This window comes from Epargyreus clarus, unplaced genomic scaffold (genome assembly GCF_041222505.1).
Source record: "Epargyreus clarus isolate Ecla_fem2 unplaced genomic scaffold, WU_Ecla_fem_2.2 ptg000018l, whole genome shotgun sequence".
Taxonomy (NCBI): Eukaryota; Metazoa; Arthropoda; class Insecta; order Lepidoptera; family Hesperiidae; genus Epargyreus; species Epargyreus clarus.
Window position 1 is genome coordinate 916,797 of NW_027332226.1, and position 26,166 is coordinate 942,962.

General features: G+C 34.5%; 2 protein-coding genes across 2 annotated transcripts; one reads left to right on the forward strand and one right to left on the reverse strand.

Moving 5' to 3' along the window:
* Window positions 1-1,741: 1,741 nt before the first annotated feature.
* Mad (mothers against decapentaplegic homolog 1) lies at window positions 1,742-12,174 on the reverse strand. The gene is made up of 3 exons (XM_073082432.1): window positions 11,854-12,174; window positions 7,954-8,115; window positions 1,742-6,824 (listed from the first exon to the last, which is right to left on the reverse strand). The coding sequence occupies exons 1-3, from the start codon at window positions 11,959-11,961 to the stop codon at window positions 5,826-5,828; spliced, it is 1,269 nt and encodes a 422-aa protein (XP_072938533.1). The 5' UTR covers window positions 11,962-12,174; the 3' UTR covers window positions 1,742-5,825.
* Window positions 12,175-12,774: 600 nt separating this feature from the next.
* Stip1 (Stress-induced phosphoprotein 1) lies at window positions 12,775-20,873 on the forward strand. The gene is made up of 7 exons (XM_073083195.1): window positions 12,775-12,972; window positions 13,055-13,504; window positions 15,576-16,032; window positions 16,612-16,812; window positions 17,833-18,029; window positions 18,423-18,548; window positions 19,156-20,873. The coding sequence occupies exons 1-7, from the start codon at window positions 12,964-12,966 to the stop codon at window positions 19,333-19,335; spliced, it is 1,620 nt and encodes a 539-aa protein (XP_072939296.1). The 5' UTR covers window positions 12,775-12,963; the 3' UTR covers window positions 19,336-20,873.
* Window positions 20,874-26,166: the final 5,293 nt, after the last annotated feature.

Sequence of the window (26,166 nt, forward strand, 5' to 3'; positions counted from 1 at the left end):
TTATGTACTAAACGGAGAAAAATATCCATAATAATAAAAATTACACGAACAAATGGCATCTATTACTCTTACTCCTAACTTATTGTACTGCGACAGTACTTCACACTATTCGACACGCACTGGCCACTTACTACTCCAAAAACTACAAACCGAAGTAAACTCGAAAAGTTTAAGGCGCTTAAATTGTACAAATCTGTATAAAACATAAAAATGCCATAGTAAGTGCCCATAACATGTCAAACATTCAAACATGTATAATTTATACATTGTAATAATTAATTTTAGAGGTGAATTTTCAATTTGTCTTGTATAATTCTTTAAAATTATAACTATTTTATAGCTCAAACACGTGACACGATACATACAATCACAACGCAACAACTGAGGTTTTCGGATGCTACTTTTATGGAAAATGTGGCGACATGTCATATTTACTATTATTTGAATATCAATAATTTTAATAATGAATATAATCCATTGGTAAACCACGACTAGGTGCGATTTCACTCTATCGTATAAGGGAGATATCTATATAGCTTTCCATTACATTTGGTCACTGTAGCTTATCAAACTGTAGCAATGTGGTCATATCTTATTCAGACGGTACTTCATGGCCACCAGTAGATGGCAGTCTGGTGTAATTTAAGTTTATTTTAATGAACACACACAACACATCTATAATAAACATAGCAAAAATTCACAAAAATGGCATCCAAACGCCTCACAAAAGCCTAACACAATCGTTACGCGAATAGCGATCACTCCAAAACATTTTATCACTCAAATATGTCAACCTTCATATTTACAAAAAATGTTCCACTTAACAAAATCGCAATTTTTTTAAGGAATGAAAGTCAATGTTTTTCATTTTTGAGTTATGTCTGTCAAAAATATTTTAATTTATTAATTGTGCATTGCGTGGAGTTATAATTCTTCAAATTTTAATGATTTTATTACAATATAACTTAAAATGTTGTTAAGGAGTCATACAATGTGTATGTATAAATTTAATTTTATTTAGAGAGTTTAACATATCATATGAATTCTAGAATACAATAATGTAATGTATACTTTTACAAATCCTGTCCATACTATAAAAAATAAGAAATGACATTTAAATTAGATTAAAACTTTCTAAAACAGTAAAACAAAATTTATTTTAAGTGTGAATATTATTTATATTATTGTATGGTAAGAATAAGGTATAAGGTAGGTATAAATATCCTAGAGTAGAGATTATACATGAACGCGGAATTATACATTATATGTATAGTTTTAACTACTGTGTTATACAAATAGTTTTTGTTTTCGGAAAAACATGACATGTGGTTGTCATAGCTTGTCATATTTTCACTGCCATTATTTATTCCTGAATTTATTTAAATTCGCTTTTTCAATAACAATTTTATTACTCTCTCAAAATTTCATTTCAAACCCGCAATAATATGGATAAAATATATTTTCCTATAACCAAATGATTGCAAAACATTGAAGAATCCTCTATTTCTATTATTTTTTTATAAAATGTCTTGCACAGTTTTCTTCATTATTAGTTATAAAAACCCATCTATTTAAGTAAATTTTGCGCCCAAAAATGTCTCGCCATTTAAATTGAAGAATAGTATTTTTAAATACAATATTTTAACAATGTACATGACTGTATATAATATCTATAGCTCCAGCTTAGTATACATAAAATATATACAACACGTGAGCCTATTACAAAACGTCAAGAGACACACTTAAAATACTTTCTTACTTAAGACTCTTTAATGGTGTTTTATACAGTACTACTTGTTTAATCAATAATTTTGTTGTATATTTATTTTGATTTTAGCCGGGCAATTTATACAAACCTACAAATAAGACATATTCAGAACTTTTCATTTACTTTCGCCTGTTTCCGCTTACTCAATGTAAATGGTTAAAATAGAACCAATAGTTATTTTAACCCTGTACGGCTTTAAGGCTCACAAACACTTTTTATTGAAAAATGGACAAATAATTTTAGGCACCGTTTATTATCAAATTGTAATTGAAAATAAGTATCCGTCACTATAATTATATGAAAATATTAATCGTATCTATCATGCGTATAGGTATACAATCAATATAGTAAGGCAAATGTACGTTATTTTAAAGGCACTATTATAATTAATGTATTACAAATATATAATTGAAAAACTTAGGTTTGTTAAAATATATACATAATACATAGGCACATTGTTACATCTAACAGTTATAAATTCATGCTAATATATTAAAATAAATATGTCAATTGAAACAGTATATATCTTCATGTATAATAATTACATAACTATAATATATACAAAGCATTGTATATATGAAAACTGTTCAGAACTCGAATTGGTAAAAACTGAGGGTTTCTTGGACGGTGACAATACATATCTATATAATCAAGTTACATCTGTATTAAATCAATGAATATTTATCAATTTTCAACCTCATATTAATATCAAAATTTATCATTTGTCAACATTTATGTAAAATATACTTAAGACGAGATTGTATTATCATTTTATTTATTTATAATATTTTATATTTTACGTTACCACATAATATAATTCCTATGTATATATATATATTTATATATAACATAATCAGAATGCATTTCTGCAATAATCATAGTCTTGCTTAAGCGGTAGATAATGGTGAAGCTTCATTAAGCAATATAATATTCTCGTCACTATATATTAAAAAAAGAATTTCTTAAAAAAAAGAAAACGTAAATGTAAACTGTTAAGATGCTTAATTTATTTCTATAAGATACAAGAGAAAATCTGCTTCTACCGAGCGACATCAGCACTTTAGGCTATGCACACACGGACGGTTAAATAGGCGTTATTTAAAGTCGTTTAGATACGTCTAAACGTAGTTTATATGCCTTTTTCGAAATGTATATCTTTATATAATGCAACTCTGAAGAGCGGAAGGTTTTAAATATCATTCGTACACAGAAATGGTACTCCCACATTGATAAAGGAGAATGCCTATTCTTGGTACTGATTTTTCTCATGCGCCAAAATGAAAGTAATATTAAAATTATTTTTTGATTTTTTTACATAATTTGTCGATCAGAATAGTTTCTTTGAACAGGGGATTCCATTTAAGATAAAATAAGACGAAATGTTGATTGTTGTTCTTAAAAATTAAAATGGCGATATTTTATACTCTGAATTCAATAAGATCTGTTAGTGTTTTGACTAATGATTTTTCTCATGCATTAAAATTAAAGTAATATTAAATTATTTTTTTTGTTTTTTTTTTACATAGTTTGTCTTTGATATTTTCGATTTTGAGGTTAATTAACATTTCAGAGAAATAACTTCAGAACCCGGGTGCTGAATTAAAAAATAATTATTGGTGGTAGTATTTGGTTAATTATACATCGTCCACAACACGTTTCAATTTGATGCAACTCTGGACGGCGGCCCATACTTGCATGGGCATTGTCCTTTATAATTCCTTTTTCAACATCTCTATTGCATTTAATTTACCATATATCGACCACCACGCTTAATAAACAGCTTATTACGACTTATTCAAACCACGCCTGTTGAAAACCGCCCGTGCGCGCATCACCTTATACTTTATTTATTACAATATGAAATTGTTTCATATATTAAATTAAATATACTTTGTTTATCGTTATGAAAGTGCACTAGCATAAGGCAACGGGACACGCCACAGTGAGTCTTTAGAAGGAACTAAAGAAATCTTATTTAATATTTTGAGATCAATTATATCTTTAATTTCGTCTGCGTACAGTGTCCCAATTTGGTTTAGGAGTTCAAAATTTATTTGATTTTGAGATTTTTTTTACATCTGACTAAAAATTATATGTGTAGGAATAAAATTGGTTCATTCTTCTGCCGCTTTTTTGTTTAGAATTATAAAATCAAAACATAACAAAATTTACAATTCAATAATTCTTCTAAAACGTAAAAATCTTCAAACTCCTGTATTCACTCTCATAAATCGAATTATACACTTTACATAACATTCCCCGTTTACGATGGCACAATTATACAACTCAAGTACAGTCGCGGACAAAAATACAAATATGTATACACTTTCGCAATTTTTTAAAATTGCATTAATTTTGAGTCCAACTGTACTTGTACATAAACGCAAAAACATTGCCCTAATAATTAAAAGTAATATACTTTTCGGCAAAATTATTTCATTCCATCGAATACCACACACACCGAAACTATGCTAACATAATTTCTACGTAAAATTACATAGAACACAACTATCCTTTACCGAACATGTATTTAAGAAAATTCTTGTGGCCCCAAAGTATTAATTTCATATAAATCAAACCTATTTACAACTTTTACCTAAAAACAAAAATACAAAACAACTTTTCAAAAAGCCGAGTTAACAATTTTCGTTAAAATAGAAACAATTTCTGGAGCCACAAAAGTTACCTTTGAATAAGGGTATTATAAAGATAAAAATTGCAATTTTACATAACTAAGCGTGTAATTTAACAATACGAAATTAATATTCTGGTCTCACATTGTTACGTTACAATAATATCATTATTACCTTGATGATTAATTTGTGTGTAATTAAATTTAAGGGTATCGAACATTTTTGTATTGGATCTGGCATACCTATCCGCCATTTTGTAAACAGAATGGCGCCCAGTGATGGAACGTCAAACGACAGAGTAAGTAAATAAAAACAAAAGAACATGAATCGTATGTGTGATTTTCGCGTTCAATTTACATTCATTATTCCATAAAATATCAATTCTAATGCTTCCTGAACATAAATATCTAAGAAAGCATACTTTCACCATTTCATCAATAAATATCTGTTTGATTGACAAATGTCAGGCCACCAAAACTGTTTTGCAATATGGCGGACCCAAGGTTCGATACCCTTTTTTAACGATTGTGCTGCAAAAGTCGATTACTGTAAAAGCGATCATAATGCTTTCATACATCCCATCATTAAGCTTTATTTACACCGATAATATCTTTTCTTGTCATAAACATTCACGAGTATAATTAGTTCTTAAAATATGTCTTTATAGTAATTACATTTACACTTAAACATAATTATGACGTCTTACGTTCATCAAAATTGGACACATCATTTGAGCTAAGATTTTGAATAACGTTCGGGTGTATACAAAAGCATGCGTAGATGAAAATATAGTTACTACAGTAAATAATTAAAATGCTTGGATTATTCTAAGGGCCTGTTATAGTTAGGATTACAGATTGATTAAAGAAAACCTTGAAACTGCGACGGATTTTTAGTAACTCTTAATTTTTTCTCAACATAGACAGTATTAAAATGTATATGCATACAATAACAACATAACTAATGAATTACGTCTATTGAAATTATAATTTTCCTTAATTATACAATTTCAAAACTTACTGTGTCTGTGTAACGATCACATTCATTTACAATTAACAAACTTTCTCGATATAAACGTCGCACATAATTTCTAAAGTGATCGGATTTACGAATTCTGCCGATGTGACTTTTATTATTGCATATACATTTTTACTTCAGACTGTACTATATGCAATAATGCGTAAATGTATAAGGATGTACACTTTTTATTTATTTATTTTTACAAATTATACAGTTACTGAGACGTAACTATCATATTGACGAAGTATTTTTGAAACTGATTATTGCCTAAAATTCCGTCGCGATCTACCAAAACCTAAATAACCTTACAGAGAAACAAATGCACAGATAATTTCGTGAGATTGACGGATAGAAACCGAAATAAAATACAAAATACGGTGGGGGCGCGTTATTTCAGGCCACGGTTAGGACACGGAGGAGATTGCGTTGTGCGGCGAGCCCATCTGAGTGAGCACCTTGTCCAGCCACTGCAGGGGGCCGTGCAGGTGGATCTCGATCCAGCAGGGGGTCGACGTGACGTCCTGTCTGTGGTACTCCGCCCCCCAGCCCTTGACGAACGACATTCGAATGGTACACATCTTCGTCAACTCGTAGACCGCTTCGAAACCGTGGTTCACGCTCTGCGACAGCAGTTGCGCAAACTCCCTGTTATTGAAGATTTTCAACGAACACCCCGGTGGGATCTTGCAAACGGTCGAAGGATGGAAGCCGTGGTGGTGGTTGCAGTTGCGGCTCTGGACGAAAATCGCCGCGTCCGACAGACATTCGGCATAGACCTCCCCACCAACGTAGTACAGATGCACACCTTTGCCTATGTGACGTCTCGTGTTCTCTATGGTAGAATTCCTATTAACGTTGCTGAGCTGGCCCAGGCAGAACCTGTCGCTGTTGTTCGAGGGGTCCGTGAAGCCGTCCACGACGACGGAGTGGGAGTTACAGTGGAAAACTTCGCCGACTCTACAGTTGAGTTCGTAGTACGCAACCGAGGCCCAGTATAACGGTTCCTGGTACGACACAGGGGCGACTTCCCCCGGTGGTTCCGTATCATCAGACGGCGGGGAATACGCGGGTGGTGGCGTGTCGGGGAGCTCCGAGCTCGCTGACGGCGGGAACCCTGAGCCTGAGTAGGAAACATTGTGGGGCATGGCTGGTTCCGCCGTCCTCTGGAACGGCAGCAGGGAATGTCCTGGCGCGAACTCCGAATGCCTCGGGACTAAGACTGGGGGTAGGACGGGGCTCTCGACGCGCTTATAGTGGTAAGGATTGATGCATACCTCCTTCTGCTTTGCGCTGAACGGGTACTGGCATATCTCGAGTGGTTTAAGTTCGTGATGGCTCTGAAGGTCCGGCCAACGCCAAACCCGACAATATATCACATGTGGAAGGCCTTTTCTATGAGAGACCTGGAAATAATACGCAAACAATACTATAAGTTAAATGTTACATATATGATATATTTTATTTTTATATTATATAAAATACTTTCCTTTTCACTTTAGAAGATTTAATTAAACCTACAAATAAACCATACATGCAGAAAAATACATGCATTAGCTCAATGAGTTTCAGGGAGATATTACGTGCCTTTTGTGAAAATCCCATAATCGAAATTATATTAAAATATCTTGAGAGCAAATTCAATCCACATCTTGCATGTACGAGGCATAGACTCGCAAACTGATCAATTAATTAATGAATCTATCTAATGAATCTAATTTAATGAAGACAAATATCAGTACTAGGAACACATTTGTAGCAACTTTTATTTTGAGTAGCCTTTATCTTAATATCAGTTAAACAAATATTTGTCATATGACTAATGATGTAATTTATTAATTAATTACACTAATGACTATTCCAGGTAGCGTATTAGCCCTATTTTGGATTAATAAATATTGTACAACATACCTAATATGTCACTCTATAATTGCAATACTAACTCTATCTATCTGTGTGGTTGCCACAAGAAAATTGAGAGTAAGAGTTTTCCCGCAAAATAAATGTTATATACCCACAAAATAAATGTTATATATAGTACTCAATAAATACAACCAAGTATACTGACTATATCAAAGACTCCCTCTTTAAGCTAGCCCTAGGTTCGACAATGGATTTACAATAGGGGATTATAATTAGATGTGATCACATAGCATACAGTTGTGAATAGACACATTCCTTAAATTATAAAGCATAAATATAGGCTTAAATAAGCTTATATAAATATAAAGTACGCATAAATATAAGCTTAAATAAGCTTATATAAAGTTTGACGACCCCCGGCCAGACGGACATCTAAATGATGAATTTAGGTTTCTGTTTCTGGGTCTGGATGTTATGCTGCTCTGTGTGTGTCCATTGCGCCCACGATACAGGGAATCCTAGTGTGGGGCTGTGAGTGTAGAAAGCGTGAAAAATGTACTAAAACAAATGGCATTTAACAGAACACATAACAAACATAACCCATACATAATAATATGGTTATGTTAATGTTAAACAATTTATAAAAAAGGTAAAAAAAATAACATTAGTTACCTGTAACCTGCCATCCAGTGAGCGAGGTATCGTGACACACTTCGACGGTGTTCCGGGGCAGGAGAGAGCCCGCTCCAACTCCTCTATTGCACCTTTCCGCTTCTTTAGCTTCTTCACCAGACTGTCCACTGCCTTCTCCGCCCATTTCTCTTCTTCATCACCCTGGAGATTAGCAATCAGGTAATTGAATAGCAAGCGAATAGTCATACATAAAAAAATATCATAATACCAATGATAATTATTGAAATATTTCAGGAAATCCAATTTTACTTTATACCAGGGGTTCCCAAAGTGTGCGCCGCGGCGCCCTGGTGCGCCGTAGAAAGTAAAGAGGGGCGCCGTGAGTCGATCCTCTAATCATTGGACACCACAGATATTGGCGTTTTGGTTATCGATTCAAAATGAATATCCAAATTTAACATCCAAAGCATTAAAAAATTTCATTCCGTTTGCAACATCATATCTATGTGAAGCTGGGTTTTCAGGTGTAGCTGTGATAAAGAACAAATATCGCTAAGGATCAATGTGGAGCAAGAAATGAGAATAGCAGTGTCAAGTGATATTCCCCGCTTTGAAAAACTGCACGGAGATCACTTAGCTCATCCTTCACATTGATTTGACTGAATACATATCGTATTTAATTTTTGTTTTTTCTCAAGTCTTTGTTCTTGTTTTCCGTTTTATTTTATAATAACGTATTGTACAATTTCATATTGTGGTGTTTTAAATTCGTTTCGATCAACCTAAGGTAAGTACTATTATTGTAGTTACCTATTTCTTTCGACTGTCTTCTTCAAATAGTTAGCTAGGACAGGGCACAGGGCGCCGTGAAAGAATATTAAACTTATAACTGCGCCGCGGGTTACAAAAGATTGGGAACCCCTGCTTTATACTGTAATTATGATACAAGAAATACACTTGATTCATTCAGATGTAATTTTCATGTCTAAAAATAAATAAATTTGTACAATGTAACTTTATTTATAATAACAAAAGAAGGATCTGTATTAGTCTATAAATAGATAACTAAATCTAAAAATAATATATTCTGTCTACTATCTTTACCTACAAAACTGTATACATAAAAACCACCCCTCAGTACAAAATGTACAATTAGAATTATTAATTCAAAAACAGATGCTAAGGTTCCTATGAGTCAGGGTTCCGGGAACTAAAGGTGCCAGTGAGTCACCAAGTTGACTCACTGATCAATAACAACTCATTTCTCTATTCAAAAACAGGTGACTTACACAATTTTATCACTTGGTTTAAAGTTTTATCAAATTCTATTTTTACATTTGTGGTTAAATTTAGACAGATGTGTAATCTTGTTTATTCTGTCAATGTTTAGTTTTAGTGTGAATGAAATTATAGCATCATTCATTCTTTAACATGTTTACAATTTTTAATTCATAACACAACAAAACAATTATATCAAATCAAATCAATTTTTTTTATTCAAAATAGGTTCTTTACAGAGTACCTTTTGAATGTCAATACAACTACCACCACTTCACAAGGTGTTTCATAATGGAGAAGAAGTATAATTGTGTTGTATTGGATACCACAAATGGTTGAATAATAAATTAATCAATACCAACCTTGTTTCTTATTATGTTACCTGTCTAAGCTTTGACAGTATTTCATTAATTATTGTATAACCATGTGGCAACATTGAAATTATTGAAAAATAGATAACCTATATTGCTTAGAAAGTCGTTTAAGTGTACATATTAACAATTGACACTATTTATATATGGGATTTATTTTTACTAGGAATTGCATTATACCACATACCTATGGCATAGATCAATAGATAACATAATCTTATATATAAAATTCTCGTGTCACAATGTTAGTAACTGTACTCCTCTGAAACGGCTTTACCAATTGTCACCAAATTTTATATGCACATTCAGTAGATCTGAGTAGGCTACTATCTATTTTTCATACCCCTAAGTATTTTTTGTGACAGAATATTGCCTCCTAAGAGACCCGTGCCCTGCAATGGGAGTGTGGCTTAATGAACACTGCTTTAGTGAAAAAATGGAATAGTTTGCATGGACTGATGTAATTTTTTTTTACCTAAAATACTTTCCCAAATATATGAGAAGACGAGTTTTTGCCAGTGGCTTCGCTCACGTTACGAAGTAATATTTTCATCCCCTATTTTATCCCCTTGGGGGTAGAATTGATCAAAATCCTTTCTTAGCGGATACTTACGTCATAACATCTACCTGCATGCCAAATTTCAGCCCGATCTGTCCAGTGGTTTGGGCTGTGCATTGATAGATCACTATGTCAGTCAGTCACCTTTGAGTTATATATTTAGATTATACACTCAAATCAGCATAAGGAAATACAATCATAATGAACTTGAAGGGGTATCTTAGAAGTTTATTTACTTGCAATAATGCCCTATTGTGTTCTACAGAGCATGCTATGTATAGGATAAGAAAATTCATGGAAGATTCTTATCTAGTATACCTCATTTAGCAATAACTATTAAGTACAAAGTTTACAATACTGATTGTTGATTGATATCAGATTTCTTTGTAATATGCTGTGGAATTTCAAATTGTTATGATTTGTATCTTTGCAATTCAATATTTTGGTAAATTACTTTTTTAATAAAGTACTTTTAGAGTAGTTTATGCAGTAAATACATATATTTGATATTTGTTATATCAATACAGGAAAATAATTACACCTATATTTGAAGGTGGCAGAACCCTTTGTGGTTAGATTCCGATGCACCACCACCACACCTACTTCTACCTCACAATAGCAGTGTTAAGTGCTGCTGTGTTATTGTTTGAAGGGTGTGGTAAGGGAGACATACTTATACGAGGTGTTCCAGCTTAGTCCTCAGAGGTAGCGGTGCATCTGTGGCCGACCTCAGGTAGGAATATCTAATCCTATCAGGGGTTGATTTCAGATGTCCATGGGCAGCAGTAGCCACTTACCATCAAGTGAATGCATGCATGCATGTTCGTCTGCTACTCCTATATTATAAAAAAGGTATTCCATCCATGTTATGTGGTTACTGTCATCTATTAACACTACATAGAGCATGAGATAACTATTCTTGTGGATTAAGGAGTCGGTGGACATTTGGTGTAATGTTATTACACCCTTTTAACCAGTAAGTTGCAGGTAACAATAGTAGAATAAGGCAGAAGTAGTTCTTGTTTATATTACTAAAGTCACACATGAGCATGTAGTCCATCTGTTGGTAAATGGTAACCTCTGTCCATGGACATATCTCAGCTAGGACTGAAGTGCTACCAGAGGTCAGTCAGAGTCAAGTTGCTACTCTAGAAGACAAAGATGTAATGTCTCATACAAGTCATCTCATACTGTGACTTTATCACACCCTTCAAACTGGAACACAGCAGTGATAACACTAAGCAGAAGTAGGTGTGACAATGGTGCCCACAGGTCCATTCAACGATTGGTTCACCCTTTCTATATAATTATGGTGATCGCGCCCAAACTACGGGATATTATCACCATGTCGTATCAAATATACTTTTTAACTTATTTATTACTAGGTATAAGTCTACAAAGATTATAATAATAATTTAACATTGAGTGGATCGCTACAAGCTCGTGTCATTAAAATAACATGAAATTGTTATAGATAATGTATGCGAATGACAGTTCGCACAAGATCCGTAACTTTATACGAAGTGTTGCACCACATCCTGTTGCCAATTATATTCAAATTTACCTTTCTTGCAGTCTTACATAAAAGAACTAAATGTAAATATAATTTAAATACCATTTTTATCATGTAGGCAATGAAAGGGTCGTTAATAACATCCTAAGAAACGGCCAGGCATCGAAAAGCTTAAGGGTAACTTTTTGCCTTCTACGATATTATTGCAAAGTATGTACCTGTTTCCAGCCCAATAATTTCTTGACCGCAGGACTCGTAAATGAAAATAGGCTGTTCAAACTAGACATAGGCCCGCTGCTCGAAGATTCACCATCGTCGGTGTCCATAGTGACGAGTGTATGGGAAACTTCGATGAGTCACCGGGAGCTACGGGAACCGCAGCACAAAGCCCACCACTAATTGTAACGCGGAAACACTCAATCGGCCATCGATCACCACTATACCACTTGGTATTCCCCACAACGTCTATGCCAATTGAAATCACGGACACTACAAAATAGCGATTAGCGTGACATTGGCGTATTACAGATAAAAAAACATGAAGGAGGCGTTTATTTCGTACTTTTTTATCTGTGACAACGATTATTGAAACCCACAGAAGTTGTATTATTCACAGATTAAAAAAATATCAGAAATATTGTTTTATTAAATATGTCCAAAAAATGATTTTTATTAAATAATATAAACTAGGAGTTATAAATTAAAAGATACTTTTTTAAATTTTCACTATACTCTTTGTTTAAACGTACCAATAATAATAAAAATATATATTCTAGTTATTTACTACAAATGGTGTTTATATGATGAAAAATATTTCAATGATCTATATTATATTTATTTCATTTTATTATGTATTTTTGAATACAAATACCCGTGGTACAAACTAAAGGTAATTTTTCACAGTGTGTTATTAGACTTCAGTCTAATTTTATTAAAAACATAGTAGATGGATACCGTAAGCTTCAGTATTCTTTTATTTTTTTATGAATTCTTTCAGCATTGTAATTAATATTTTTTTTATTTCTATAAAGATAGTAAATACTTCAGTATTCTACAAATAATTTTACTCTAATATTTACAAAATATTTTTTTTATATAATTATTGCCACACGCGAAAATCAATAGTTTTGCGAGAAAATTCTCGAATTTGAAGTGTCAGTGTTCGTTCATTCATGAATAAAACAGACTCGTTCTAGATATTTGGAATTGCTAGCACTGTGCTTGCGAACAAAGAGAACTATATTTAATTATATTTTACACCCGTTACAAAGATTACCTAGTGATAATTATCGTTTGTGAATTTTAAAAATTAAGCTAAAAAGCAAATCATGGAACAGGTAAGGAGGTTATGCCGACTCCGACTACTTCTTGTGAGTAGGTACCGGATAGGACTTAAAAATTCTAATAAACTTGTTTTAGGTGAATCAGCTCAAAGAAAAGGGTAATGCGGCGTTGTCTTCAGGGAAGTACGATGAAGCTATTGAATTTTACACGGAGGGTATAAAGTTGGACCCTAAGAACCACGTTTTATTCAGTAATAGATCGGCGGCGCATGCGAAAGCGGGGAATTACGCGGCGGCGCTCGAGGATGCCAACACAACTGTGGCTATCAACCCTTCGTGGAGTAAAGGGTATTCTAGAAAGGGTAGTGCCTTAGCTTACTTAGGAAGACACGATGAGGCCATCGCCGCGTACGAGAAGGGCCTGGAGCTGGAGCCTGGCAACCAGCAGTTGGCTTCAGGGCTCGTGGAAGTCAAGAAACAAGCTGAAGAATCTAGGCAAAGGACAGAACAGCTCTTTGAGAAGCTCCGAGCTAACCCGGTGACCAGAGAATGGATGAAGGATCCGGAGTATGTGAAAATGGTTAATGTAAGTTACACATGCTTTACAATTTGATTAATGATACTATTTTAACATTTTTGCTATATAATGGGTAATTCAAAATTACATCAGATATATTTTTTTTCCTTAAAATGGCTCAACCCAATTTATGTCTCTAATGGCTACAAACTCTTCCTTAAATTAAGAGAGGTCTAGAATATTAGCTTACCATAATTTAATGCAGTGTGGTGGTTTTACACAACCTCTCCATGAAGAAAGAGGTAACAAGTGTAACATGTTGTCAAAAAGCTCATAAAGCCTCCGTCAAGGTTCAACAAACATCTAAAGATAACAATGGGACAAATGGCTTAATATTCCACCTGAAGCAAGGAATTGCATAGGCAATATTTACCTATAGTGGCCACTCACTTAGTTTTAGACAAACTAGACATTGCAAAACAATATAATTTACACCAAGGCTATTATCACAATATGCCCAGAATAATACATTCTATTGATTACTACAAAAGGCATACTAATTATTAGTAAGAATAACATAACAATCAACAATCTTAGTATTAGATAAATAGTAGTAGCAAATATATTAGATAACCTACCAGCCTGTATATAAATATTGTATATGCTATGTCCATTGTTTCAATATGTTGGAGCAATTACTTTAATTTATGTTCGTTAATTGATGCAAAATTCATTGAGTTTCAACACAATGTTAAACAATTGGAATAATTTTCTCACATATTGCCATGTTTTAACATAGTTTATGAATTTTAAGTGTATTCCCGTTGGGTATTTATTTATTTACACGCCAACACCATCGCAAACAGTAGTTTTTATGATTAATAGTTATTATGAGGTATTTAGGCACTAATGAATCATAGCCTCTTTAAGGTCACCAACCCTTTTAAGGTTTTCTGCACTTGTAGTGTAGTTTTTTGGACCATGAATTGACCCTTTGATCAAATATAGCTCCCTAGCTAGAAATGTAATAGTAATGTCTTTTTATATAAAATGGTCACTGCTATCCACGGATATTGATAAATCAACCCTAAGGTTGGTCAGAGACACATTGTCACAATGTTCCAACTGCTGATAAGGTAGAAATAGGTATGGTTGTGGTGTCTTTGGTTTTGGACCACAAAAGATTATGAAATTCTTTAATAAACTTTAATACTGCTATTACAAATTTATTTTATGTTATAATAATAATAATATTCTTTGTTGTACCGAAAAACAATAGAATACAAGAATAAAAACATACAAATATTAATGTTATGTATACATTAGTTTACTGTGCATTAGTACAATATACTTTATCACCAATAGGTAATTGCTATATAGTCACCGATAGTTATAAAATAGCTGTAAAATAGTTTTATCCTTGTTGTCCAAGAGTACATTCATATCATGATTTGTTTGCTACAAGTAGAATGGTCAAGAAGCCATTAATTATCACCTTATCAGCCGCTGTCACCACAAACAATAATTACAGAGTGAATTGTTCAAGTTTGCTTGCTTGCCCATATCTTACTGAGGAGTAGCAAAAAATTATCAAAAGTTTCAATTATCAAGTACCATTAGGTGGACTGAAATTAGTGCTGATTTTTAATAAAATTGCATGATGTTTAAAACATCTACTTGCTTAGCTAGGAATTGAAAGGGTGAACTTAAAAATAAAACTGTATTTTTCTGGTATTATATTTTATCGTCTCGCTTATAAGGATAAACATATTGATGATGATAAATATAATTAACTGAAAAGGGAAGTAATGTAGGTAACAAATGTTACACCATAAATTATTTTTCACACACCCTTCATATGTTAAAATCCATCAAGTTGTTTGGCCTGTTGGGTGTGCCAATTAAAAGACATACACACATGTATGTTTCACATGTGTGTATGTATGTATGTACACAGACATACACACATTTCGAGCGCATGTATGTACAACACACATACATGTGCCAAAAACACTACCTTCCACAGGCGGGAAAGAAAATGTCATAATCCCAACTATTTATGAATTGAGTTGAACACATAATTGCAGTTCAAACTTATTTACACACAAACGGCTCACGTTAATTTTTCGAATATTTCCAGAATCTTGCTCAAAACCAATTCGACATGTACAGCCTAGATGCTAATATAGAGGACAAGCGGGTCCTCACGACACTTAGTGTAATGCTCGGCTTAGACTTCGCAGCGCCCATGGATGTAGATCCGCCGGCACCCGATCCCAAACCCACCTCGTCGGCGAAGGAAGAGCCTCCTAAACCCAATAACGACGACTTGCCCGAGCATCGCAGACGGGCGCTACAGGAGAAAGATCTAGGCAACGATTTTTATAAGAAGAAGGAATTTGAATCTGCCATCAAACACTACAAGCGAGCCATCGAACTAGACCCCACAGATATCACGTTCTACACGAATATGGCCGCTGTATATTTCGAACAGAAGGAGTATGAGAAATGTATTAAGGAGTGCGAAAAGGCGATCGATATCGGCAGGGAAAACAGGGCCGACTTCAAGCTTATTGCGAAAGCCTTCACTAGAATTGGTAAGTGACAACTATACTGAAATACTAATACTAGATGGAGTTTACCTTTGATGATCCGGGGCGGATTTAAAGACTAAGCAGATGTTAGAGAAATCTCTGCTTTGGACAATATAAAAACATTACCTCTTGACCCATATTTAGCATTATTTTCCATCTTGAATTACTATTTGAGATGTAAATTGTATTTGCCATAACCCAGCTTAAGCCATTAACCCAAGCGATCTGAATAACATTTTTCATACAATTTTGGTTTGGATGATAATGCTTGATTAGTTTAGTGACGTCATTGTAAGTCCGATACGGTGGGCGCATAAATATGGCGGGCATAGATTGCGGGCTTATTATTTTTATGGGTTCCATGGAACCGTTTTCTGAGAAGAATACAATACAAACATTTACATTAATTTAAAGTTTATTTTTAAATCCTCTTTATACAAAATTATTAAGTGCATAATGTATATTTATTAGTTAAATGCAAATGATATGACCGATTGCAAAATGATGCATAAAATACTAACAATTAGTCAGTTTAGAACACCAATTCCCCAAATCATCATATTATGAATTTTATTTGTGAAGGTAATGCATACAAAAAGATGGAACAATGGAAGTTGGCGAAGACATACTTCGAGAAGTCGATGTCTGAGCACCGCACGCCGGAGATCAAGACCCTGCTCAGCGAAGTGGAGAAGAGAATAGTCGAAGAAGAAAAGAAGGCCTACATCGATCCCGTGAAGGCAGAGATGGAGAAGGAATTGGGCAATGATTACTTCAAGAAGGGTGAGTTGTTAAGGTTTTTTTAATGTTGATGTTTTTTTTGTTTGCTGCGAATATTTCAGATGGAGCACAATATTTTTTTAGATTTTTCTAAAATGAAGTGTCATCTGATTTTGAATGATGAATGTCTACTATAGTCAAAACCAATTCACCAGTTTCCGAAATTAGCTCGAAGATTTCTTACAGACATGAATATTATGAAACATGTTAAATGAAGCATAAAAATGACAACTTTGAAAAATATTTCATTTAAATACCATTCCAGTCATATATAATTCGATTATATTTCTCAATTTAGTCAAATAATTTAGCCACCTACCAAGTAACAAAGGTATTTGACTTATTGTAAGTTCCGTAGGTAAGTAAACTTATCGCAAAAGTCATTGAACTTATACATATTCAATCATTCACTAAACTATATCATTTACTGTAATAGGCTGCTTGAAATTGCTGAGCTATGAAAGGGAAGTTTTGTTATCACAAATTTTATCAGATTACATTAATATATTAGTCTTTTGTACTTATGGCTACTAAATAAAATATTCTTGTATTGAAGGTGGTAGAACCCTTTACGATGCGACTTTAGAGGGACTAGCGTAAAATGTAGGATGATGTGTTGTTACCTCTGAGGAATAGGTTGGAATGTAACTTAACCACAACCTATAAATCAGGGCATACTTATCATCCTTTTTGTGGTAAAGGACACACTTGTCTGAGCTGTTTCAACTTAGTACTCAGGGGTAACAACGCATCTGTGGCCAACCTCCGGTAGGAATGTCTTCTAATTTGAGGTTGATTACATAAATTCGTGAGCGGCAGTAGCCACTTACCATCAGGTAGACTGCATCGTTTTTTGCTATTTCCAAATTATAAACAATAAAACATGCCTCATTTGTTTGGATATTCTAGCCCTATAGTAACGCGGTATAAAAACGTCTGTAATCATGAAATATGAATCTAAAATCAAAACTGGCATTTATGTTAACATCACATTCCTTTTTACAAGCGAACATTACCTTCCAGGCGACTACAGCACAGCAATGAAGCACTACACCGAAGCGATCAAACGCAACCCCGACGATCCGAAGCTCTACTCGAACCGCGCGGCGTGCTACACCAAGCTGGCCGCTTTCGACCTGGGGTTGAAGGACTGCGACAAGTGTTGCCAGCTCGACCCCAAGTTCATCAAGGGCTGGATTCGGAAGGGCAAGATTCTTCAAGTGAGTTAAATTATAACTATCTCTGAAGTAAGGTTTGGAAGGTGGTAGTCATGATGATTCAATCGGAAACGTAACAACACCTCACCTATTTTTATCACGAAGCAATTCTTGCATTTTAGTGAGAGATTGTGCATGCGAACTAACTTACACATGAGCAACCATTTTAGTCCTCTGGCGTGGAAAACAATGATTTGATCAGTATCAGGTTCTACCTATTCTATTTGAAGGTGGTAGAGTTCCGCCGGAGTCGAACCCTTTGTGGTTCATCTTCGGCGGCACTACCGTCACACCTATTTCTACCTCATAACAGTAGTGTTAAGTGCTGCTGTGTTCCGGTTTGAAGGGTGTGGTAAGGGTTGTATTTTACTACATAGATTCATGTTTGTCCACCAGGGCATGCAACAACAATCCAAGGCTCTCAGCGCCTACCAGAAGGCGTTGGAGCTGGACCCCAGCAATGCAGAAGCATTGGAGGGCTACCGTGCGTGCTCCACACAGCTTAATTCCAACCCTGAGGAGGTATGTATACTCGTAATCCTTTAACGGAACTATACTTCTAAGGCGTTGAGTTGATGTAAACCGATACAGTACATACGCGGATTATTTGGATGGCGTGGTGAGAAGTTTCAGCTATAGCTCACCAAGTTCGCCAGTCACACTCGCCAAGATTGAATGGGTAGACTTTACACACCCTTGATGCAACTTTTTTTGTTAAAACTTAGATGTACAGGTTTCTTCAAAATATATTGCCTTCACGATTTAAACGATTATAATTAATTTTGTAACATGTATATTAATCTAGAAAATCCAACGAGATACAAGAGTATCTTATTTTATTTTATTGTATTTTGGACACAGACAGTCATGTATTACATTACAACATCTTAAGCTAACTTAAAATATGTTATTGTAGACTTTGAGTGCCAACAATTTGTGTATTAAAAATACATTAGACAAGTTTTTTTTTTAAGATATTGAATTGTATCTCAAGGTACAACAAACTCAAGGAATCTTCTCAGATTCGTGTCTCCTACTCCCTGTTTAGTAGACTGACTTTTTACCCTTTAGGCTATCACTGCTTTTTCATTCTATTAGTGTAGGTGGACTAAAAACGATATCATTATAGGTACGTAAACGCGCGATGGCCGATCCAGAAGTGCAGTCGATCCTCCGCGACCCGGCCATGCGCTGCATCCTGGAGCAAATGCAGGCGGATCCCCAGGCTCTCCAGGACCATCTCAAAAACCCCGCGATCGCCGCCAAGATACAGAAGCTCCTCGAATCTGGCCTCATCGCCATACACTAGACACTCCACTTAGCTGATAGGCTCACAAATTCGTGTTGGGATGGACGCTTACAGCTCACGTTTATTCGAACAGTGCAGCCGACATGCCAGCTAGACTGACAGTACCTTGCTCTAGCACTCGGATGGATGCAATGATTTCATATGTTTGATGGGCCCACAACAGACCATGAATTTATTGAGGCATTAACTGTGACAATTACTTGATGTGCCGATAATTGGTCATCTAAGACTAGATAGATAAATGTTTGCAATTATAATTAACAGATCATAATTATCAGTGTCTGCAGCTGATGCAGTCAATTATATGTTTTACTTGTCTGAAATTTAGAGTTGGCAAATCTACGATTTAAATAATTGGATGGATGACATCATGCTGACTGACTTTTGATAGTCGTCCGGGTATATGTCCGCGTGCGTGCCGCTCGCAACCAATCGTTTTATTAGCTGCTGCAGACTCACGCGAGAAATTTCACGAGAACCGAGAAGACATTACACTCATGCGACCTCATTCGTAATCTCGATCGTTATCCAGAAAGGACGACAGTGCAGCGGCTCTGCCTACACAATAACACATAATGTCATGGTCGCACTGAGACCAAAGAAGAATGTGATGCCGTTTTCTTTTCTCGCCCGAGAAACCCTTTGAAGCCGGCAAAAATACCGACACCGATATGGGGACAGGCGAGCGCGAGAACACGATGGAAAGAAAACGATCATATACACGCTTCTCAAAGGTTCTCAGCGTGAGATTGGAGGTGCTATATGAAACGAAAGCACCAAAACCGCACGCGGAGCAAACACGCGTGATAAGAAGGCCCTTATATAGACAATATCTCAGGTACTTATGTCTTGGGCAGATTGCTAGCTTTATGTGGACGTGGCATGAATTCGTTCACATGATTTACATTCGTTTCTTTAAAATGAACAAAGACAATACTACATGTACAATACAGGCTTGCAAGAGCGGCAAATTATAACAGGATGTACAATAATAGTATTATTATACGTGGCAATATATGTCGTAAAAATCCCAATATGAATGAATCCCAATGTTATTTTTTTTAACAATAAGAGCTTCCGCTCTGCGGTTTTGCAGAATATACTGTGTCTTCTAAATATTATATGTGATTGCGCGAATAGTAAAATAATTAATACTGTGTTCATTTTCATATTACACCTATATTCTGCAAAACCGCAGTGTGGATGTGGCGTGATACATTAAAATGATTTGAAGTATAGATAGATAATAAAAATATTTACCGATTTATGTCTACGGAACAACGGAAATTTCTCATCCATTGATATATGGATGTCGTGGCTTCATCTGTGATTATAATAGATCGCTTGTCATTTTGAGTAGGCTCTGGTTATCCATTCCAAAGTAGGCTTTTCAAAGTGTTTTGCTAGCCTAGTGTTAAAGCCCAGTGTTGCACTGTTTTATAAGGTTTTATTTAGGAATTCAAGAATAAATTAAATTATATGCAAATGTACTGCCTTCGATTGCAATTTTGTAATTTATTCAATAAAGTGTAGGCATCGATTGTTTTTTGTTTTATTTTTCTCGCTGGTCTTGAGTTTTTGTATGATAAAAATGAGCCGGTTCACTTCATTTCTTGTACTTTATTGTAGTCAGTAATATTATTATAATTATACGGACTGGTTTCATTCTTGTAGTTAACTTTAGCTTTAATTTTCATTGTACTAATATTGAAGAGAGATTTTACATTGTAACCAAGAATCTATATAATCTTTCCAACTCTTCAAACTTTCATGAAACTCTATATTATAAATGAAACAACCGTTCAAAAATATTCTGAACTGCTTGATATACATGAAATCGATCCTTACAACGGTGAAGCACTCCTTAATTATATTTTATACTAGCTTCTCATGATCTATGATATTCAAAAATATTATCTGTGATAAGAAGGACGAGTATCTGGCGGTGCTCCCCGTATTATGTGGCAAGTCGATAATTTTATTTGATTATTGTCTAATTGTAAATCTGTAAAATCAGGAACCATGTGAACATAACCATGGAACCTTCGTTGTTTCCCGATACATATGATCTGATATTGTTCAAGTTAAGGGTGAATAGGCTACTTCTAGGCAGGCGTGTTTAGTCTAAGGCTGCATCTTACTGAACATCAGGTTAGGTTGCAGTCAAACGTAAGTCTATTGTAAGTAAAAAAAACATAGATATAGGATATAATAGCGAAATTTAAGAAATTTAAGTCTATGCATGGAAAGCCGCCATTAGACGGAATATTCAGGTCCCTAAAAACTATTATCCAGGGCTTATATCTATTAAAAAAACTTCAGTTTGACAGTGACAGCTAGACCATGTTTCATTTTGACAATGACATCCATCACGCACCCGGAATCACGAGTCATGTAAAAAACTTTGTTTAGTATAGACGGTTGTTGTGTTTACATTAATTTAAATTAATAATCCGGCGTGCTAATTATTTTTGCTATTCACAAACAACGAAATAGATGTGCAGTGAAATAAAAATAATGTATTTAAATCGTGGTTCTAAATAGAACAACAATAAAGGGAACATTTCGTGTTAGCGGATATTTTATCGTAAATATTTGAACGTAAGTTTAATTTATTTGTACTGATCTTGGTGGGAGCATTACATTATCATTTCTCATATTTCTGTGTCATGCTTATCTTTTCCGTCTTTATATAAATATTAGTATATGTTTTTTAAAACTAGACATGATTTCTTAAAGTTTGTTTATATAAAGTTTTTTGATTTCTTTGTGAGCATACAATCACGATATAATGCTGAATTAATAGTGAAATAATTATTAACTGACGTAATGTAAATATTTACTGAACTAAAATTTAGTAATATCAAAATTTAATACTTTATTTATTAGATAATATTCATTAAAAAATATGTACACACATTTTTCGTAGGTGAAATGCAAACTTTCCTAAATAGTTCACGAAAAAAGTTATATTCAAAATCAGTAGTAAATACAAAATACAAATACAATGTGTATAATGGTGATAATTTTGGATAGATTCCCTTATAGATAGATTTTAGTAGTTCTAGTTATATAGTGCCATGTGCCACACTCCTACAATGTAGATACACAGTGTATGGTGATTATAAATAGCTCATTACAACACCATATTCTGGTTCCACCCATGTCTATTTAATGCCTATCTATTTGAAATTCCTTATCTTATGTCATTAAACTGCCACACAGGATTTATTCATTTATATAAATTTTTTACTACAAGTACTTTGTTACAACATTTTATGAGATATGTTAAAAGTTGCACTATGGGTAAGTGGCATGTAAATAAGAATGAGCTTTTATAAAACATATATACCCATTGCTAATATTATTACTGCTGGATTTATTTTTGTTAATTTTATTACATAACAAACATAGTTAGAAAACATTTACGTTTTAGCTTGAAACAAAAATATATAAGTATTTGTATTGTTTCTACTACGGTTTTTTTTATTACTTTTTTTTTTTTAAAGTAACGTAACACTTTAACATTCAAAATCAATATTCAGACCCCCTGACTGCTTATAAAAGAATCTTGTGTCACTCCCACAATTTAGATGAATCTACCTTATGTTATAAAAAATGTCATTTAAACTGTAGAGCATGCCAAAGATCAGGCAGACATACATATGATCGAGAAACATTTTTCTCTGCAGTCAAGTAAAAAGGATTTATTTACTTGTAGATATAGAGGAAGATGTGTGTACGACCTATTCTCGGATAGACGTCCATGACTTAATTAACATATATCTACATACAGTATACATTACTGCATTATTGGATGTATGCATTAAGTGTTTATCTACCGTTACCTCATCTCGCCGTTAAAAGTAATAAGTTTGGACTTTACACATGTTTTAAAAAGAATCTTTGATCCTTGTAATACATTTATACAGTGTGTCCCGTAAGTACCACAACAAACTTGGGGAGAAGATATGTTAGGGTCTGACCTCTGAAAAAAAAAAATTACCTTAGTTAAAGTGTCACCGTTATTGCACTATCGATTGTATTTTTTTTTTAAATTTAGCCCTTTTCATCTTTTTTCGTTAACTAAAGAACCTAACCTATCTTGTCCCCAAGTTTGTCGTGGTACTTACGGGACACCCTGCATAAAAAACAAATAAAAATAAAGAATACTAACAGTTTGTTAAAAAATGCATAATTACAGCTTACAATTAGTTAATTTAAGAGAAATATGCAAAACTAATCTTATAACAGATCTACAAGATTAATAACGTCGGGAGCATTTGAACTTGGATGGATGACCCTTGTGCATAATTTCATGGGCGCTTCCGTGCTAAGAAAAGCAAACGAATCCCTCGACGGCACGATCTCCATTGTTATCATGATTTACAGTCACAAAATTTTTTTCGGGACCTTTATGGCTGGACAAAACTTCCTACATGAGTAGGCTGTTAACTAATAGCTCGCTCTGTCCATCCCCATAGCGTGGGGGAGTTAGCAAGAGGCTTCTATCAATTGTGAAAAGAGACCCATACTGCTCTAGAAGATAACCTACTTGGAGTATCCGCAATTAGCACTTTGACGATTGTATTGATGCTGCCTTACATTTTGACTAATTGTTTACGTTCTGTCTGAATCTAATGCTACATCGCATTCAGTTCCTGTACCAGGCTACCCAAGCCAAGCCTGCGACCGGCGCTCATGTGTGCAGCTTCCGAAACGCAGCTAAATCTTCAATGCTAATAATACGACGGTATGCGACCACACATGCCGCCGTCCTTCCCGGGGTTGCTCGCTGGACGGTTCGAGCTCCCACTCTTGCCGCCCGCAACCCCGGAAGCCCCCAATTAGTCGTCTCTTACGACAGGCAGTGGATACCGTAGCCCTATTCTAGTTCAGGGATTACAGGGAAAAAAAGTAAGTTCTATCTAGCTCGATAATAGAAGAACATAAAATATATTTCGGCTATGTTAAATGCGAAATAGGTACATTTAATGCAGAAGGATTCAAATTTATTACCGAAGTAATTTGAACGCGCGCAAAAACGGATAATCAAAATCGCTCGTTGCGGAGTAAAATGATGTCATTACAAATCATAGAAGCGCTTTGTTTCTAGAATTCTAGATACATACTACAAAAAAACAGGATTATTATTTTCGGGTATCTCTAATACGATGTCTAATAACTTGCTAGCTGTGTGTAGTTTGTGAGATAATGAAACACTTTTTAGTACTTAACTAGTTTTTGTGCATGATTGAAGTTTAAATACACATAGTGCTATAGTTCACATTACATAAGTGGTCACGTGTTCGCAAATGTAATTAACTGATGTATGGCGGTAAAATTACAGTGATAAGAGTTTCATTGTAAAGGCTGGAGACAAGACTGAATAATCCGAATGTTTAGGGGTTAGGGGGTTTCAAGGCTTATTCCGAATGCTTAGGGGTTCAAGCCAATACTTGGCCATCACGTTGGACTATGACCCAAACCTCTCATTTTGAGAAGACCTGTGCTCATCAGAAAGACAGTATGAGTTTGTGACACATAAAATAATAGAATATTCTGTGTAATGTTTTCTATTGCTTAGAGAGAATCTCATGCAAATAAATTCAGATGGACAGCCAAACATTTAAGAAAATAATGAAGTATTTAAATATGTTTTGCTATTGCGCACATTGATGTATATAGGAAAACAGTTATTTTCATATTACAACATCCTTAATATTTATTTGTACAGATAACAGTAATTTATGGATGTAATTAAATGCACTTATAACAAAAAGTACTTAACCTTTTTTAGGACGTAAATCTTTATGTTTCTGAAATTGAAATTTAGTAGCAGACGAGCGTACAGTAGGTACGCTTTATAGTAAGTGGTCTCTGTGTGTATGAACATCACAACTAAAATATATTCTAGTCCTGAGGTCGACCACTGGTAGGTTTTTAATCCTGAGAGTTGATGTGGGGTGCCTCTCCCGTATCACGCCCTTCAAATCAGAACACAGGTATGTCACAGAAATAATTGGGAAAGTTGTGCCGCTGCAGTCGATCTTCGAAGATTTACATCACCCGTACGTTTTCGCATTTGTCTTTCCATTATTGTCTCACTGCTGGGCACAGATTTTCTCTCAAAGTGAAAATGGCTTAGGTCATAGTACACCGCGATGATCAAGTGCGGATTGGTGGACTTCACACAACCTTGAGAACTTTTACCAAAGCACTCTCGGGTATGTATTTTTCCTTACGATGTTTTCCTTCACCGTATAAGTATCTCGCATTCTGCTCACATTTATTCATTGAGGTCATAGATATATAGATATAATGAAATAATCAACTTCATATTATATTCGAAAACAACCTTTACATATAAAATATAATGATTGTTCCAATCTTTCATCTGAAATTATTATCGTTAATTCCTTAAGCGCTACTTAGCAAACATTTAATTATCGAAATCGGTATTTATTAGGTCATTAACAATCTAATGACGCCACCGTTGTTATTGTTACCATGGCTTATATCTTTATCGACTTTAGTTAGTTTAGTTGATAGTTTTATTGTATGACGCATATGTGGAATCCTTAGTAGTGATAATCTCATTTGCTAACATCCTGTATCTACACAGTGATTTTGCTGTATAAACATTACATTCCATTTCTAAAATCACTTTGTTGTCACTTTTCATCCATTGTTTCTTGTAAAATACATATTCTATCTACCTTGTCATGTTTTTCGGGTCTTCGCATCTAGCCGATATCCGCTGTCTCAGTTACGTCGTAAACTCTACCATGAGGTTGCTCTGTAGTCTTTTGTCAGAGCCAGGATTCTATT

Coding starts and splice junctions, on each gene's coding strand:
- Mad (XM_073082432.1), bottom strand. CDS start 11,961: ATGGACACCGACGATGGTGAATCTTCGAGCAGCGGGCCTATGTCTAGT. Junction 8,116..11,853: donor AATTATTGGGCTGGAAACAG/GTACATACTTTG, acceptor GCTAATCTCCAG/GGTGATGAAGAAGAGAAATG. Junction 6,825..7,953: donor CACTGGATGGCAGGTTACAG/GTAACTAATGTT, acceptor TATTATTTCCAG/GTCTCTCATAGAAAAGGCCT.
- Stip1 (XM_073083195.1), top strand. Junction 13,505..15,575: donor AGTATGTGAAAATGGTTAAT/GTAAGTTACACA, acceptor GAATATTTCCAG/AATCTTGCTCAAAACCAATT. Junction 18,549..19,155: donor TTAATTCCAACCCTGAGGAG/GTATGTATACTC, acceptor ATATCATTATAG/GTACGTAAACGCGCGATGGC.